The sequence below is a fragment of the Miniopterus schreibersii genome (genome assembly GCF_964146895.1).
Source record: "Miniopterus schreibersii genome assembly, chromosome: 2".
NCBI classification, from domain to species: Eukaryota; Metazoa; Chordata; class Mammalia; order Chiroptera; family Miniopteridae; genus Miniopterus; species Miniopterus schreibersii.
In genome coordinates this window covers 119,627,169-119,644,955 of record NC_138102.1, presented here as the reverse complement: position 1 = coordinate 119,644,955, position 17,787 = coordinate 119,627,169, and the positions used below count along the sequence as shown (strand labels likewise).

Sequence of the window (17,787 nt, the reverse complement as noted above, 5' to 3'; positions counted from 1 at the left end):
AGATTGCTACTATAATAATATTGTGATTAAAATCTAAGAAAAATCCAATAGAATTGTAATGGACAGCCATAATAATAAATACTAAGTTTTAAGATAAGTAATGTTAAAATTTGCCATCAGATGAGAATTCATTGCTAATGCATGGTTTATTATTGTAATCAATTCTTTAGTTAAATGTAATTTACTTGGCTGGGAAATAATGCCAAAAATTAAATTAAAAATTATAATAAATACTTATAAAAATGCTGTGATAATATCAAGTTATTGTTGACTCATTAGCCAAAAATTATTTTGTGTTTGGTAACATTTTTAATTGATAATATTTTGCATCATTTTATTAATAAATACTTTTGAAGTTCTAGATCTTCAGTTTTCTCTATAAACTAAACATATGACTGTATGGACCATGCAGAGCTCTTGAAGTAATCTGGTTTGACAGATGATGGAAATGTGGCCTCTTATAACTATAAACCTCTTCCTTTTGATTGTTCTTTGCCTATACTGTTGGCATCAGTCAAACCTATCATTTTACAAATTTTAATATAGTTGATCTAGATACAGAATCTTCTTTACTTTTTTCAAACAGCAAACTATTGAAATTTAAATCCTGTTCTTAAAGAATAACTTGAGACTAATAAATTCTATTATACATGTGTTATTGATGCAAAAGGAGGTAGAAAAGATAAAATATGCTCTAGAAAATGATCACATTTTCTTTTCTTTTATTACATTTTCAATGAAATACAAATAATAGCTCCATTTTTGATCAATTGCAAAACTATGTTTGAAACCTCCTGCAGTCATAAATGGCAAAAATGCAAGAAAAATCCTAATATGTACATATACGTGTGTGTATTCTTATCCTTCTTCAAATTTCCTATGATATACAAAAACAATATGATATTTTTAACCTAACCTAAATTGTTAAGCTTGAGGCAGCACACAAGCAATGGAGCTACATTTTCATTCAGTCTTTTCTGCTTCTAAAATTTGTCATGGATACCTGTGTTTTCCTCCCAATCATGTTTTCTTACATTTTACTTTTATTTAGGATTAAGTATTGGAGAGTTTGGGATTCTTGTTGTTGTTTATTTGTTGGTTTTCTTCTCCCAATGACATACAATGTATTCTAAAAGGATTTTCAAGGAAATGAGAATTGTGTTGTAGTAATAAGTCTGTTTGCTCAGACCTCCTGAGTAGTGTCATCTCTGCCTCCTTTCCCAGGCCTGCCTGGGGCTGGGTCCTCACCATTCTCCCGTGAGGGCAACAGCTTTCCAAAGCTGGGCCCCCTGGGCTCCTGCCCTGCCCTTCCTTCCACCCGCCAGGCTATTGCCAATGGCATCTTCCTAAAGCAGAAATCTCCCTGAGCCACTCTCCTGTTTAAAATCCTTAGGAGGCTTTAATTAGCTTCTCACTTCCTTTATGATGAAATCCAAATTTCTTAGACTGCTCTACAAGTCCCTTCAGGATGAGACCCAGGCCTGCCTAGTGGATATGTAGTTGGAAAATATGCCACCAGGCAGCTACTCAAACATTATTTTTGACAGTACCTTGAACCATTATATGAAGTCCTGTAACTATGCCAAGTTATTAAACCAAACCAAATCCCAAATTTTGCAAAGCTGTTGTGATGACAGCCTTCTTATATGAACATTAAGTAACAGATTGTCTTTGTTGCATTTATTGTCACTTCACACCCGTACATGCACACAGATCCAAGCAAAAAATTTATTAACATAACGATTTGAGGAGGAATTGTGTATATAGTATTAAATTAAAAATTTTACCATCCTGGCTAGAATTCTGCTGCTTCTTCAGAAAGTCAAGATCTAACTCTGTACTGTTACATTTGCTAGCCACTAGCCACTGTGGCTGTTGAACACCTGAAATGTCCAAACTGAGACTCTTGTGGCCATGCTGCACCTTTGGCGTCATGGTTATTTATAAAAGTTAAGGAGGATATTAAATTTGACCACATGAGAGTTTGATCAGTTTGTTTAATTGCTCAACTTCTCTGAGAGTTCATGCCATTTATGTAACACTTTCTCTTCCTCTCAGAGCTCTCTTAAAAAACTTCAGTCAGCAAGTCATGGACTTTCTCCTCTTGACTTGCCACCATCCTTGAGGGATTTTTAATAGCTTGACAATAAATTCCTCTATCAATACACTTATTTTTCCAGTGTCTTTCAATGTTAGATTCTCTCTGCTACCACAAACACTGTCCTCCCTCAGAACAGACACATTTTAAAGATCTCAAAGTTTGAAATTACCCTCTTACAACTATATGCTTTTTTTTTCTGATTCTACAGTGCCTTTGTTTCCACTGATTTTTTGAATTTCTTCTGTGACCCCCACTATTATTTCTTTTGCATGTCTCTTACCTTACTATTTTTCCTGGTACTTTTCTCCATCATGGTTATTCCTACCTTGCTTCCTCATTTCTCTTGCCTAGTCTACATTCTCCAGACATCCCTGTTAACACTGATTTGCCATCCCTTCTTTTCTGTACTACACCCAACCTGTGCTATCTCGACTTAGCATCTTAGGTTACTAATTGAGTTTATGAAAGCCAAATGGCTCCTCTTTAGTTCTTTCACTTTTATGTAATACGTTTAAATTTTCCTGAAATAGCCAGGACTTTTCTCTCTTCAAGTCATTGTTCCTTTGTCAGTTTCCATGCTCTTACAAAACAACATGCCTCCTCTTTTACTCAGTAGAATGAATCAAGCTGACATAAACTTTGCCAACTCCCCACCTCTGTACTTCATCTTTCTAAGCTTCTAGAAATGATTCAGTATCTAAAATTCCAAGGTATTTTGACCAGTATTGAGGTGTAAAGATGAGTGCTCCTAAGGAGCTGACAGTGCACTGTGGGAAATAGACAAGAAACAAATAATTATGGAATGAGATGCGTGTTTATAGCAGAGACAGGAAATGCATGCTGTTGGAAATACATGTTGAATCTCCATGAATCTTCATGAGATGATATAAGGTAAGGGAATGGTAGTAAGTCTTCTGCGGCTGTGTTACATTGCTCAGGGTGGACGGGCAGGTTTTCATGTGTTTGATTTTTCTTTTACTTTGATGATAATGAATTCACTTCATACACACAGTCCTTTTCTTGACAGGCCACGCGCATTGAGAATGGAAGAAAAACAGTTATTCTCTCAATGAACCGCCTATGGTGTCAATTCTGTTTTTCTATCTCATCCTTTATTTTGTGGCGTGGTGCTCCCTGCCAAAGCTTCTTCATCTCTCAGTAACCTGGTCTTCCTTTCTATAAGAGCCTTTTTAAAACTTGAAGGCCATAATAGTATTTACCTTTAAGTCGTCTATTATTTCCTACACATGTCCTTGGAATAGGGGAAATATGTGACTGAGATCAGAGTACTCTTTACCAAAGGAACGCATAAGAAGAAACGAGGGCAACATATTTATGAGCATATTTGTTGTCTTAGCTGATACTTGAGAGTCTATTTTGTGTATAGAACTAAGTAGAACATAGCAATCGAACTTGGAGCTAAAATTAGCAGAGATATTTTCAAGGAGGAAAGGTTTTTCATCTTTGGTCATTAGATGAATATGACATATATTATGAAGATCAACTCTACTGCTCTTTTCAGAACCGAGAAGCTGTAGCTGTGAATTGTACTTTTGAAATACCTCTCTTCAATGCCTTGATGTGTATTTAGTTACATTTGGGTCAAAACAAATCATGCCTCGCACCATTTTGCACTATGATATGCTGGCAATACAGCTGTTTTTCTCTGAGAGAATTAGTGTGCTTAGATTTTACAATGTTTAAATGAATGTAGATGAAATTGTTTAGATTTATTTTCAAAGAATAACTTTGAATTCATTCTCCCTCTTATATTTAGGTTTAAAACATTATTTGTGGCTGGAGAACGATGTGATGTGGAGACCCTGGAATGGTCCAAAAAGGTCTTCCGAGTACCCGTCTTAGACCATTGGTGGCAAACTGGTGAGCATTTTCTAAGCCTATACATAAATACTGCAGAAATGCTCAAAAACGCTGCGAGAGTGGGAGGAAATTCTGAGCGCTCACCGTAGACACAAACTGATTCAGGTGGTTCTGGTTTCAGTGGAAATAAGCAATTGTTTGATTATTTTATTGTTAAAAATGTCTCTTCCTAAATAATATTGATGCCACCATTCTCTTGGTCCCTAGGTGAAAAGCACCAAAGGCCTCTTTTGCTTCTCCTCTTTATTTCCCATATCCAGTAAGTCACTAAATCTCTGATTTTTCTTTGAAGTGTCTGAAGCATTCATTCCGCCTTCGGTACCCCCATTGCCTGTGAGCTGTGGAAGCCTCATTATCATCTGCCCTGATTCAAATTATTCTCATCACTCATCCCTGTTCTCTCTGCTCTCCATACACTCTGCGCTCTGCTCCAAGAATTGTGTGGGTTTTTTTTTTTTACAAGCACTGTTTCTCTCCGAGGATTTCCTGTGGTTCTCTGGCTCTCTTCTTATGTTCTGTAAAACTGAATATTTCTGCTTAGCATTCAAGGCAGAAAAATGTATTTTTCTTCAAAACGCACACACTCTACACATATATCTATAATTATTTATTTACTTATTTGGTTTATTCTCGATTTTCCTCCCACTAAGTGATCCTTAGAAAACAAATTGTCACATTAAGTGGATAGATTGTAAGCTTTGGTACGAATTAAAAACCAACAACAACCTCCTGCTGCTGCTTTTGAGAAATGATTGTGTACATACGTGAAAGTAAGTAGATTATTTGGAATCTGTTTTCCTCCTTACTGAGTGTAGGGATTTTGTTGGGTTTCCCTCTGAACCACTGAGAGTAGCTCTGAGAACCTTGTAGCTTTCATATGTACATATTTCACTTCAGTTCTACTCAGACCAACACATCAGATCAACCCTTTTATATTAGTGTTTTCAGAATTCTCATCTTGTAAGCAACAAGGGGGGGAGTATCAAATTTGGATTAAAAATTAATAAAAATTCTTTGCAAAAATTAAATCCGATTTTTAAAATGTTTATAATGTAGAAGATCAAGTGAGTGACTAAAACTGAAGTTCAGTGTTTGTTATTTTAGAACTCTTTGATTCTGATAAATTATGCTTTTTATATTATCTTCTTGAATATTACTCTTTGGAAAAACATGTTTTCTATATCCTTTGTAATGTGTAATATAAAATAAATGAACAGAGAAGAATACACATTTCTTAAAAAAAATGAAAATCAGGAAGAGTTCTATTTAGTTTGATTTGCTAAGTATAGGAGAAACTTCTTATCTAAATTTAGATTTCTAACTATTTAGGAAATAAAAAAGATAAGACTGAATTTGGAGAAAGAACAATGCTATGTATAGAAATACATAAAAATAAATAAAGAATTATTGCCTCTGTAAGAAAGAATATTTATCGAGTTTCTGCACCCCTGTTCACCAGGAAACTTCTAACAGTTATTTTCCTAACCTGAAAGAGAAGAATCTCTTGTCACCTTCGAGATGGTTGTCTTTTCCTGACCAAATGGAAGTGACTTCACACAAATGCTTGAAAGAATATTTTTTTCTCTTTAAAGTCGACTATGCCAATGCTTGTTGAAGGAAAGCAACATGTTAATATAATTATAATTCTTTTACTTTTTATTGATATATTTGTATATAACAGCCTGTGCAGATATATGTGGCTAGTGCGTTCAGGTGTACAGAAAAGCTCACTGAAGCCTGAGAAACAAGCATGTGACATCCCTGGTGGGTACTGAGTTTCATGTGAATTCGAGATTTTTCTTTAATGTATTGTTCAAAGGGAATTAATAGCCACATTATGTCAGTGTGCTGTCACTTTAATCAGATTTGAATGACTGCTCATTACTGTGGAAAACAGAGTGGATTTCTGCTAACAATGACTGATTCTTTCCATTCCCCCGCCCCCATTCAACTGTACAGCATTTGACATTGTGTCCAATTAAAACTCACAAATACATGCATATGGATAGGTAGGTAGGTAGCTTGCTAGCTAGCTAGGTAGTTTTGTAGTTTATAAAAGGAATTCATCTGAGGTGATGTAGATGTCAGCTACTAATTAAATCTAATTAGAATCTTTATTCATTTTCACTGAAAAAAATAATTACTTTCAAAGTTGTATGTTGTGGTAAATAATTGTAGAGTGATACTGAAGTTTACCATTTGCAACCATTCACATTTCCTAAGGTGATATCAAATTTATCCTAATGTGACATCAATTTAATGTTAAATCATCAGGATGAAAAGACAAATACTTTGCGTACTACTCTTAACTCTTAGGAAAAAGAAAGAAAAATTCCATTTTTCTAACACATTCATGAATTTCCTAATGTTTTACATATCAGATAGATGGTGGAACGCTTCCCCAAGAGGTATTCCAGTCAAAATTGGATAACAGTTGAGGGAAAGTTAAGCTTTTCCCAAAGGAATACTTTTCTATATTTCAAATTTCAAGTTTTTTTTACAAGGTCTCTATCTTGTTATTGACTTAGAAATTGATTTTTTAATAGCATACTTTTATGAGCCTTCCATACAATGTATAATTTATGAATTTGCTCTCTGATTACATTAATATGTGTGTACACATGAACTTTTTAGAAACTGTGCTGTGCAATTGGAATTAGTAAGGGATATGTTAAGTATCTAAGATGTATGAATAAAAATTGATTAGTTCCTGTGACTTGGGTTATAAGAAGGCACATCACAGTCAATCCATTTTATTACAGTGTAGGTTTTGTTACACATGTGAAATTTGTATTAGCAGCAACACATTTCCAGTGACTAGCATTCTCTTTTGGACCATTAACATCAACTTTGGTATCTGATTTGAATAATATCTAAGATTCTAAATTGAGAACTAGTCTATGGAAAATTCAAGAGCAGATCAATTCTTCATAAAAGCTTTTTACTAAAGAATCGTCTCTGTTCAGCACTTCTGAAACATTAAGCCCTTGTTTTGGATTGTAGTGATGTAAACATTTAGTGCTCTCAGGAAGGAAATTGGTTCTGCTAAGTGTAGAGAGGTGGGTTCTGTCTATTTGATTCATAAATCTGGATAAAAGATGAATTGTTGTCACTCACCCAAGTGTTTAATCTTCATAGTAACTTAGAGATAAGGTGATTAAAGCATCTGGATTATTGAATGAATCTTTCATTTCATCTTTTACATAAAGATAGAGAAGCAGAGATGCTAAAATCATAATTTAAAATGGGAAAATTAAGAGAACAGACAATAGTTCCATGAAGATATGGAAATTCATATGGCAAAAAGTAAACAGACAGAACGTCATTATCTTCAGGTATACCCTGTACTGTCATAGATCATTTTTAGTACTAAAAGCAGCTTTTCTACAAATCAGACAGGAAGCACAATTTTAGAAAGGCAAAACTGTCAGTTCAGCACACAGTGTCCTTCAAAAGATTTTTTTCCCCTTAGTTAAGATGACTATAAAGGAATTGTTTTTCTTAAGACTAAATGACCAAGTACAAAAAAGAATCAAATTTCAGAGGCTAACTACTAAAACCCAAAACATATTAGGATTTATTCCTGTAAGTGAGGCTTCCCCTCCCTCCCTCCCTCCCTCCCTCCCTCCCTCCCTCCCTCCCTCCCTCCCTCCCTCCCTTCCTTCCTTCCTTCCTTCCTTCCTATGACATGGTGCTGGTTTGAAACACTTGTAACAAATGTGACTTCCCACATTTTAAGGTTATTTAATCCTAGGTAAAAACACTTTATTTGCTCACTTGCTATTAGTTAATCAAAGAAACAGCTACAAAGTTGGAATATTCAATATTTATAAGGTACAACTTGGTAAATGGTTTAGATAAAAAGAATACGTGATTCTTTCTACCCGCCCGCAGGACATATCTGTGTGGTTCCCATGAGAAGATACAGAGCTTACAGTGAAAGCCTTTCAAGTGTCCTTATGCCCAGGTGGCGATGAAGTAAATGCCGTGACCACCAGCTTGAGCAGCGCTGGCTGGTTTTGTCCTTGGTTTACCTGTTTCGTTTCCGTCACTTCACTGGAGGACTAGACTTCTTCACAGAGCTTTTTAAAACCCCATGGAGGGATTTCAATGAGACAACGGTCACCTAATAGATTGAGACATTGGTGACGATTGCGGTTATTGATCTTACTTCATCTGCCTTGAGCTTTCTTTGCTGAGTTCTCGTATCTTGGAATAATCACAGTATTTCTCTCCCTGTTTGATTGAACTGCTGCAGTTTTAATTGCAATTGCTAGTTCTGAAGTAACTATATTCTGTATATAGGTTCAACTCTCCTCCTCTGAGGAGGACTCTGATAATTCTGGGTTTTATTAAAGTGGACCCAAAGGCTCCAGCAAATTCAGTCATGCCCGTTTTAAATCAGAACCATTGATCCTAAAAACACACACATCCTAATACTGTGTTATTAAAATGCGTCAAGATTACTTGACGTGATCATCCTTATTTTTGCATTTTGGCAAGATCTGTTTCCTGCGAAAGGACGACTGGGACAATAGCTGCAAACTCAAAATTGGTTAGGCTGGCTCAAGTAGTCCCCATCCTTGGCTTGTCTGGAAAGATCCATTAGCGCAGGAGTTTTGAAGAGACAGCAATGCATTTTATTTACAAGAATCAAAACCACAAAATGGAATAAGTAACTAGAGTTTGATAATAATTATCCTATACAGAGATCTCTGTAGGAAATGGCACAGGCTCAAATATAGCACTGCCTCATTCCTCCTAAGCAGGCTCATGGTGAACACTTCGCCAGGATTGGAAGATTTGATAGCTAGGGAATCAAAATGTAAGCCACTTTTTTTCTCTCCTGAATTTTCCTTTGTTGCCCTTGCATTCTCTGACATTCCACTTTTGTGCACCTGGGTTGATACACTTATTGCAGAAAGGTTTCAACCTGTCAGTCTGTAGCTCTAAGTTTAGCCTATAATAGGGAATTTTCTTCATCCTTGAAATTCAACACCAGAAGCTTTATGACACTTGTCATGTCTGCCTTTTCGAAAACATTTTACAACTCTGTGCTAGCTATGAGACTTTCTTCTAACATATACATACTTAGCTTGTGCACCCTGCAAAATCCTGTATATTTTCCTGCAAAATGCCTTCCTAGGACGACCACGTCAGAGGTCTATATGACTGACAAGACAATGAGGAAAACATCTTGGTGACTTTACCTCTTATCTTTAATGACTTAAAATCTTTTCTCTGTGGCTTAGGGGCTAATAGTCACTAGCAAATGTTCCTCTGGCAGCAGATCTTGGAGTAAAATATTTCTTGTACAACCAAATGCTACCTTCCTAGGTTTCACTTTTCAAGTCTTTTTCATTCTTGCTTCTGGGTTTTACTTAATTTTTGAGTCCATCAAATTTGGGCTATGGTGATAGGTTTTTATTAAAGTATATATCTGTATTTTCAAAGATGATAGGCTGAGCTAGACTCTTGAAATGCACACTGTGGAACTCAAAGGGCTGGGTTGGACTGGACTGGCAATGCCATTGCCCCATGAACTGGAGTGTTTGGGATATACTTTACTCTGCTTTCTAATAGCAGAATGCAGAGTTTTTAGTAATATGAATGAATCACCGCTGCATTTTTCCTTTTCTCAATGTAATGGCCAAAAATAAATGTATCTCTTTTTTCATTCATGGAAAATAAAATTTATATAGTTTAGCATGAGAAGTTGTGATTGAGGGAAAAACAGTTATATAGACACAGTGTCATCTCAGCAGTGTTCAGCTAGCGATGCTGACAGTACCCATCTGGGTAAGAGAAAAAAAAGACCTGATGTCGTCTTTGTTGCCTGGCAACCACTTTTTTTTTTTTTCATTTAGAGCTGTCTTTTTTACTTCAAAGTAGGTAATTTTTACTGATAATTTGAGAAGCAGGAGCATAGATGTAAGCTGTGTGAATTTGGTTTGTAGAAGGAATAATCTTTTGTCAAATGTAAGGCAGGCTTGATGAGGCTTTCTCTTTTGGAAAGTGAATAATTGTTTACAAATTATTAATCCATCTGAAAATAATTCCCCGAGTCAAATAGTGGTCATTGAATCAGACACTTCCATCTATATAGTATTACAATGTAGAAATAACTTCAAGTCAGGTATTTTTCAAATGTGATTACTATACATGAAGTGGTTAGGATTGGTATAATTGCTTTTAAGAATCTCTATTTGTGCTCATTATGTCAGATAATATTTTGACAAGAGACTAAACACTGGGAGATTGATTAATAATATAAAGTTGGTTTGGTCTTTGAAATATCATCTATTCTAATTTTCCTGCCCTTGGCAAAAATCACCCTTAATCCGCTATAGAAAGGTGAAAATATGTCATGTGTTTGTAGATCTTTATTAAGAAGAAACATTCCTAAACCCTTCCTTGACAAACCTTACTGTCTGAAAATCTTATTTCCTCCCATTGTATATAAACAACTGCACTGCGGGTCTATTGGCCCCACAAAATAATTCCCAATTTCTCTTTTGCTGTTCTTATTTAGAAAACAGCACATGACTATTCTTGAAAAAGTGAAAAAGTAGTATAACGTGATGCGAAATCCTAATAGGATTGTGTTTAAATCCTGGTTCAACCACTTGCTCTGTAGCCACAGGCAAGTCCTTGGTCTGCTCAGACTCTGTCACAGTAAAAAGCTTGACATGAAGTGAAATATGTACGAACAGTGCATCCGAGTTCCTGGTGTACAGTGACACTCAATAAATATTTTTCCTTTCCTTTCCTCCCTATGAATAACCCTGCATGAATGTGAAGGCCATTTTAGCATCCTGGCCTGTCAATAATCCAGACTCGAGAAAACTTGGAACGTAAGACCTCAATTTATAGATGAGAAAAATTAATCATAGATAAATTTCCCAAAGTCAGCTAGCTGGTTAAGGCTGGAAGCAGCACCCTCGTCGTTCTGTGTTGTCCAGAGTTCTCTCTCCGTATGTCTTATCTTATGCCTTCATTAGCTCAGTATTCTTATCTAATTCAACTGCAGGTTATTTATGGGTTTCTCCACGGTCAGAGGCAGTGTGCTCGTGAGGGACTAGGATAAGACCAGTTTCTCACAGTCTGAATTAATGGTCTGCTTCCAGCAGGAAAAGGTAGGCTGCTTTGAATTAAGTATTTTAAACTATAATCATACCATCTCGTGAACACAAAGATTAAATCGATTATCTTTCACTGGTACATCTCATTTTTCTGCTTTCGTTCCACTACCACCATTCAAGTTATTGATGGCTCACTGTATAGATTCAGAGGTGGAGAGAATGGGTTTTTTTTGTTTTTTTTTTACAAATTGCTTCTATGCCCATCATGATGCTGTGATTAATATGACTCAGTGGTACTAGGTTGCTGAATTGATTTATTTCCAGGGCTTAAGCTCTCAATCCATAGTGCTTAAATGTAATGTTTCTAGAACCACGGTGGGGGCAGAACGGCAGGTTTCCAGATGCAGCAGGAGCTCTTATCTACAGAACTGGACTTGTGAGCTTGCTACTGAGCTCTTCTTTTTCGCCCTCACACACATCCGCTCTTTTTTCTGTGTTAATTCTTGTTTGTTAAAACCTGGGGCTCCTTCCCCACACCCAAACCACCTCCAAGACCTTCAGATTCCGAGTGACTCACATTTAGTCTCATCTTCCCCTGCCGCTCCTCTGCATGGGAACACCAGCATCTAACTGATTTCCTGCTCTGGGCTGGGGTCCTTAGCTCAGTGCTCCACTTTGCAACTGAAGAATTTTTTTCTGAAGTGCAATTCTGTGTGAACTGCCTCTGCTGCCCCCCCCCCCCCCGGGGTGTTTCCCTTTGCTCCTGGAATTTTATCCAGATTCCTTAACATTGCCCAGAAGGCACGTCAGGATCTGCTTCTGCTCATCTCTCACTAGTCTCTTCTTATCGCTCTTCGGGTCTCCCCCCGCCCCCCACTTTGCTCCATTGATAACTTGCAATCACCCCTTGATGGTCTAACTTTGCTAACTTTGAACAAGCTGCTATTTCTGTTTGCCATATCTTTTCACCCTGGACACTCCCTTACCCCCCCCCCCCAAAAAAAAACAAAACCCCTCCTTCAGTAAGTAGAATATATTTCATGAATATTTATTAAGGACTGACCTTTGGATATCATTCTTGGAATAAGAAAAGATTGCAACAGAAGTATAATAGTAACAGACACTATTTTCCTTTTTCCCTGAGTCCTCTGTTTCTTCTGCTCTCTGGTTCATTCCTTGATTTGCTATTTTTTATTTTAAAGAACCCTGATCTCAATAATGGGAACTGGAGCATAAAATCATGTAAAAAATACATTAAGTATTTACTTGTCAGCAAACATTTCCTGAGCATAAAATGCCTTGGACTGGGCTGTGTTTGGTCCTGATGATAAAATGATTTTCAAGCACACAGGAAAAATCTGATTTCATCTATAGGCTGAGAGAGTGTTTTTGTATAATTACATGCACAATGCTTTTTGAGAATCCCACTAATTCTTTTTTGAAAGATTTTGTAATATTTTTCATGGTGAATATTCCAAGTATCTATTACTGTGTAAAAAAAAATATATTCCAAAACCTAGTGGCTTAAAACAACCACCATATCTCATGGTTTTGTGTATCAGGGTGAGGGGCAGATATCAGCCCACGATTTTGTGCTCAGGGTACTATAGTTGAGACAACTCAGACATGCTTAGTGATGAGTGGTCTGGGCTGATGCGTCCAAGACGGCTTCACTGTCCTGCCCGGGAATGGCTGGAGGGCTGGACTCAGGGAGAATTGTTGACCGAAATCCCTGCCAGTGGCACTTTTATCTTGGAGGATTCAGAGTAGGGGGGCATCTTACATTAGGCTCAGAGGTTCCAGAAGCAGTGTTCTGAAATTCTGAAGGCCTGTGCCTGGAAACAAGGCATCACTTCTGTTCTTTTCTATTAGTCTGATCCATCAAAAGGTGACCAAAATTAAAATAGGGAGGACATGGGTCCCGTGTGTTAGGAGGATCATCAAACAAATTGCAGCCTCTTTAATCCCCGCCGTGGCCAAATTGCCAATGCTGTGGATGTAGCTTTTTGGACTCTAACGTACTATCCCCTTTGCTCACCATTCAGAAGTAACTTATGTTAAAATGTTAATGTGTGTCTTGCCCAGATGTTTATTTTTGCTCATTATATATCATTTACATAAAAAGGGTTATATTGGCTGTTCTGTTTTACAAATTTTCTGAACAATATTTTATGAAAATTATTTCTAATCAGAAATTTTTTATGGTGTTTGAATGGCTTTGCATTACTACTCAACATGGAATATTCCATATTTTTGGACAATCTCCTAAACTTTAATATAAATAGTACTGTGATTAATGTCTTTGATGCTTAATATTTGCAAACTCCTACAAATGTTTCCTTGTATATATTCCTTAAGTGGAACAACTGGGTTAAAGGGTATGTGCATTTTTAACAATTTTTATAATTGCCAAATTGCCATTCAGAAATGTTGTATTGATTTATGTACACACTAACACATATAGCAAAAGTGATCATTTTTGGTTTGAGTGGGCTGAATACTCCTGTAAGTCTAGTGAATTCTCATGTGAATTGGTTCCTGATGTTGAGGAAGCCAAAGGAATCTCTACCATTGACCAAATATTCTATTATAGCTTATGTCTGTCCATGCATTTCTTCCCGTACATCTCTCTCAAAACCCCAAATAAAATAAACTTGGTCATAGAACCTAAAGGATGTGTGAATGTTTAAGTAGATCTTATTTGCATTGTGATTTATTAGCTTCTGTGTTCAGAAGCCCTCATTAGCTTGCAGCATCACCCAGACTTAAAGCTTAAAGTCTTACAAGGACTTTGAAGTAGTTTTTCATGATCTGTTTCCTCATTACCTCTCTGAGCTTCTTTCCTATTAATTTCCTCATTTATTCTGCCTCATTCACACTGGCTGCCTTACTGCTCCTCAGACCCTCTAGGAATAAACCTATCTCAAGACCTTGGCACCTGTGGTCCCTTCCTCTTGGATTCTTTGACCTTAGATATGTAAATGACACTTGTCCTCATTGTTTTTTAGGTCTTTACTCAAATGTCATCTTCTCAGGGAAGTCTTTCCTGGCCATCCAATAGAAATTTCAGTCTCTTTCCATTACATCTCCTACCCTGTTTATGCTTTCTTTATATTCTTAATGCTTATCACTCTTTAACATGACATATGTTTTACTTTTGTATGTTTTTTGTTGTTTGTCTCTCAAACTAGAATGTAAGCTCCGTGAGAGTAGGGATTATGGTCACTTTTGTTTGTTGTTATATCCCCAGGTCTAATGACAGCACCTAACCTATAATAGTTGCTCAATAAATATTTGCTAATAAGTGATGTGTATCACCATCACTTCCATTTGCAAACGTGAGAGACTGGGCTCACTCTCTGTCACAAGGATTTTTCTTCCTCTGAGACACAGTCTCGGTCATTTCCCTTCTAATTCTCTTTATTCTACCTGAGAACCTCAGGAAGTCCACTCGTCTCTTCCATTCTCCTTTTTCTCTGAAAGAACTATGCAAACCGGGGCAAATGGCTTTCTAAGTTAGGTCTCAGTATATTTATATACACACAAAAATTAGCATCATGTACAGCATAGTTTATATTTGAAAATATAATGTATATTCGTTCTCTTTCCTTTCTTTGGAGTGACATGTGTTATGGAAAATTCATTTAGGTAACAACTCACTAATGCAATAAGGTAGAGTGAGGCAGTAAAGACACATACAAAATAAAGTCTGTATTAGCTTCTAATGCAGCATGAATACAAATGTGCCAAGGTAGCTTATCCTTCACATTCTTTAATTCCCTGCCATCTTCTTCCTGGCTGTCTCTTATCTAAAGAAATTGTGCTGGTAAATTGCTAAGCATTGTGTGTTCCTAAGGCTGGGTGTCTTTGGAAAGATTTCTCCAAATGTAGTACCCTATTCTCTTCTTCAAAGAGGATGTTCTGGTTTGTTTAATGTAGCTATTTCCCAACCACAGAGTCACGTCTGGATTTCCTGTCTCCCTAGATAACTGCTCACCTGCTCATTGTAGCCTGGACAGTGCGAAGCAGAGGTTTTTAGAACATATTTAAAGTGGGGCTTCGGGAGGCCTTTGGAGGTTGGATAAGGGCCGCAGCAGCCGGGGGCTTTCCCTAAGCAGAGTCCTGGGCATGCACCAGCCTGAGAGCCAGGCGGCTACGCAGTTTGTGCGCGTGAGTGTGTGAGCACATGTGTGCGTGCTCGCGTATGGCTGGTTCAATTTTGGGGCCTCAGGACATTCGGAGACAGAAAACCAAAGTTTCTATAACAACTGTTACGGTCGATCTCATCTTACTTTTGTCCTAAGTATGGCACCTATTATGCTTAGGAGTCCTAGGAACTGTCATTTTGTCTGATTGTATCCTTTGAATATGACTACCAACAGTTACTTTTTTCTGATCCCCTAAGTGAATACCAAAATAAGGTCAATGAGAGACTCGAATTGCTAATGTTCAAAATACAAACTAATCTTCTATACTTTAAGTGACTGACTGGATAATCCTTTTCACTGCCCTTAAAAATTCAGTCAGTATTATCATATAAAAAGATATGCTTTTCATAGTTGTCTTACAATCATAAACTATAACGAAGCAGCTGAAGGTTGAAAGATTATAAATATGTAATCACTATACAAAGATGCTTAAGAATCTGAGAAGTACATATACTGTCAGCTTACTTAGCCTAGTCAGTATTGACAGTGCTTCACTAATCCTTTCTTATGTCTTTATTTAAGACTAGGTTTCAGTCTCCTTTCCTCTCCCCACACTCCCTGATCTTACAGGAAGAGCAGAGCACTGACATCTTTTGTAAGAATCCACAGTAAGATGAATTGAAGCGGGTGCAGTTAGAGCTTGGACACAGTGGTTCTTGGCTTTCCTTTTAGGCAGCAGGTACCGGAGCCATTGGAAGGTACATGTGTAGGGGCCACAGCCATCTGTTGACTGGTTGCTCAGAAGCCTTATGCTGTTAAGAAATGTAGTGAGTTTGAACTTCACATGACTGGAGTACCCCTGTTGATGAATTGGACTTGATGAGATTACTTTTAAAATAGCAGATTTACTTTAGAAGCTGCTTCCCGTCAGGGTGGGAGGTGGAGTAGAAGCATCTTGAAGGGGATACTTCCTTTCCTAATGTGACCCAGCACCTTCTGTTTCCTGCGGTCCCTTTGCCCTGCCTGTGTCCTTTCCTTTAAGAACCTCACTCTGCAGGGTTGATTCCTGTCGTCGCCGCTGCTCTTGCCCCTCCCATCAGTTTTAAAGGACAGCCGAGATGAGCACTTAGACAGTCTTACAAGGCAAAGGGAGCCCGGCCGGGAGTGGCTCAGAGGTTGAGCATTGACCTAGGATCGAGGAGATCACGGTTCGATTCCTGGTCAGAGCACATGCCCAGGTTGCAGGCTGGACCCCCAGTCGGGGGCCTGCAGGAGGCAGCGGGTCAGTGACTCTCTCATCATTGATGTTTCTATCTCTCTTTCTCTCCCACTCCCTTCTTCTCTCTGAAATCAATAAAGATATATTAAAAAAAAAAAAAAAGGCAAAGGGAAAAATGCTATTAACCCTTCTAAACGTGTGGATCTCCTTCCCTGCTTTGAGTGTGCTGGAGGGGAACTGGCCAGGGTACTGCATGGCTGGTGAAATGCCATTTTACAAAGTGCATTCCCATTTTTTGGTCATGATCTGAAAATATTTGAGAATTCTTTGTTAAATATCAAAAATGTCTGCTCAGAGTACTTGCTGCTTCCCCTCAATGGTGACCATATGGCTTAGCACCTTAAGCACTGGGTTGTGACTTAGGGACTGTGTTTGGATGTTCAAGAGTCCATTTTCTGTTATTGATGCCAGCTGAGACACCATCCATAAAATGTGAATAATAAGCTGAATGATGCTGGAAAGTAAAGGACAGTAATAAATTCTTCCCATCATTCTAAAGTGATATAAACTGTGTGATAAATTATGGTAGAGACCATAGTGGAAGGGATACATTCTGAGTGCTTAGGAAGATAGATGTTTTTAATATTTTGGATTACTTTGGACCTGATTGGTTTGGCAATTAGTCCCTTGGGTGTATACGTATGTGTGTAATGTGAATCCAGTAGTTCCGTGAATTTTCATTACCAATACCCTCTTATCCTGTCCCCCCCAAAACCAAATCTCATACTTACAAGGTTCTGTTAAGTTTAAACTTGTGTTTACTAATAACAATAAACACATTCTTTCATAAAAATAATCATTTTCAGAACTATAGTTATTATATAATAGTTGCTATTTTTCTGACTGTTACAACTGGAAGTAGAGAAAACAAACTTAACATTTTTGTTAATCAATGCAGGCTACTTGTGGATAAGTCTCTGGTCTTGCTGAAATAATCAGCATAGCTCAAATATCTTTCTTCCTATGCGTTGGGCTTTCTAGAAGTCCAGGAAAAACAGACGAGAAGTAATTTGGTAAAAATTGGTAAATCCGGCTTCCAGTGTCAGGGTCTTTAGGCAAGCGTAGTTCTTAAAAATATTAGAGTATGATATTGTTCATATAGTTTTCAAACTTGTTGGCTCACTTATTCCAGGGACTAAGCTGTAAATAACAGAAATATTTCACACAAAGCTGTTATTTACCATGATAAAATAACTTCAGGTGAGTTAAGAACATCTTTCCTAGGGACCTTTTTGTTTTTAACACGTGTTGTAAACCTCATATAATCCTCCATTCTTCATACCTGCCATTCACAAC

General features: G+C 37.4%; 1 protein-coding gene across 1 annotated transcript in view; it reads left to right on the top strand.

Moving 5' to 3' along the window:
• The window catches only part of ACSS3 (acyl-CoA synthetase short chain family member 3), a 144,315-nt gene that overhangs the window by 93,969 nt on the left and 32,559 nt on the right, over positions 1-17,787 (top strand). The window contains exon 9 of the mRNA XM_081127258.1: positions 3,879-3,982. Coding sequence (XP_080983384.1) covers positions 3,879-3,982 — 104 coding nt within the window. The remainder of the gene's footprint in view (positions 1-3,878; positions 3,983-17,787) is intronic.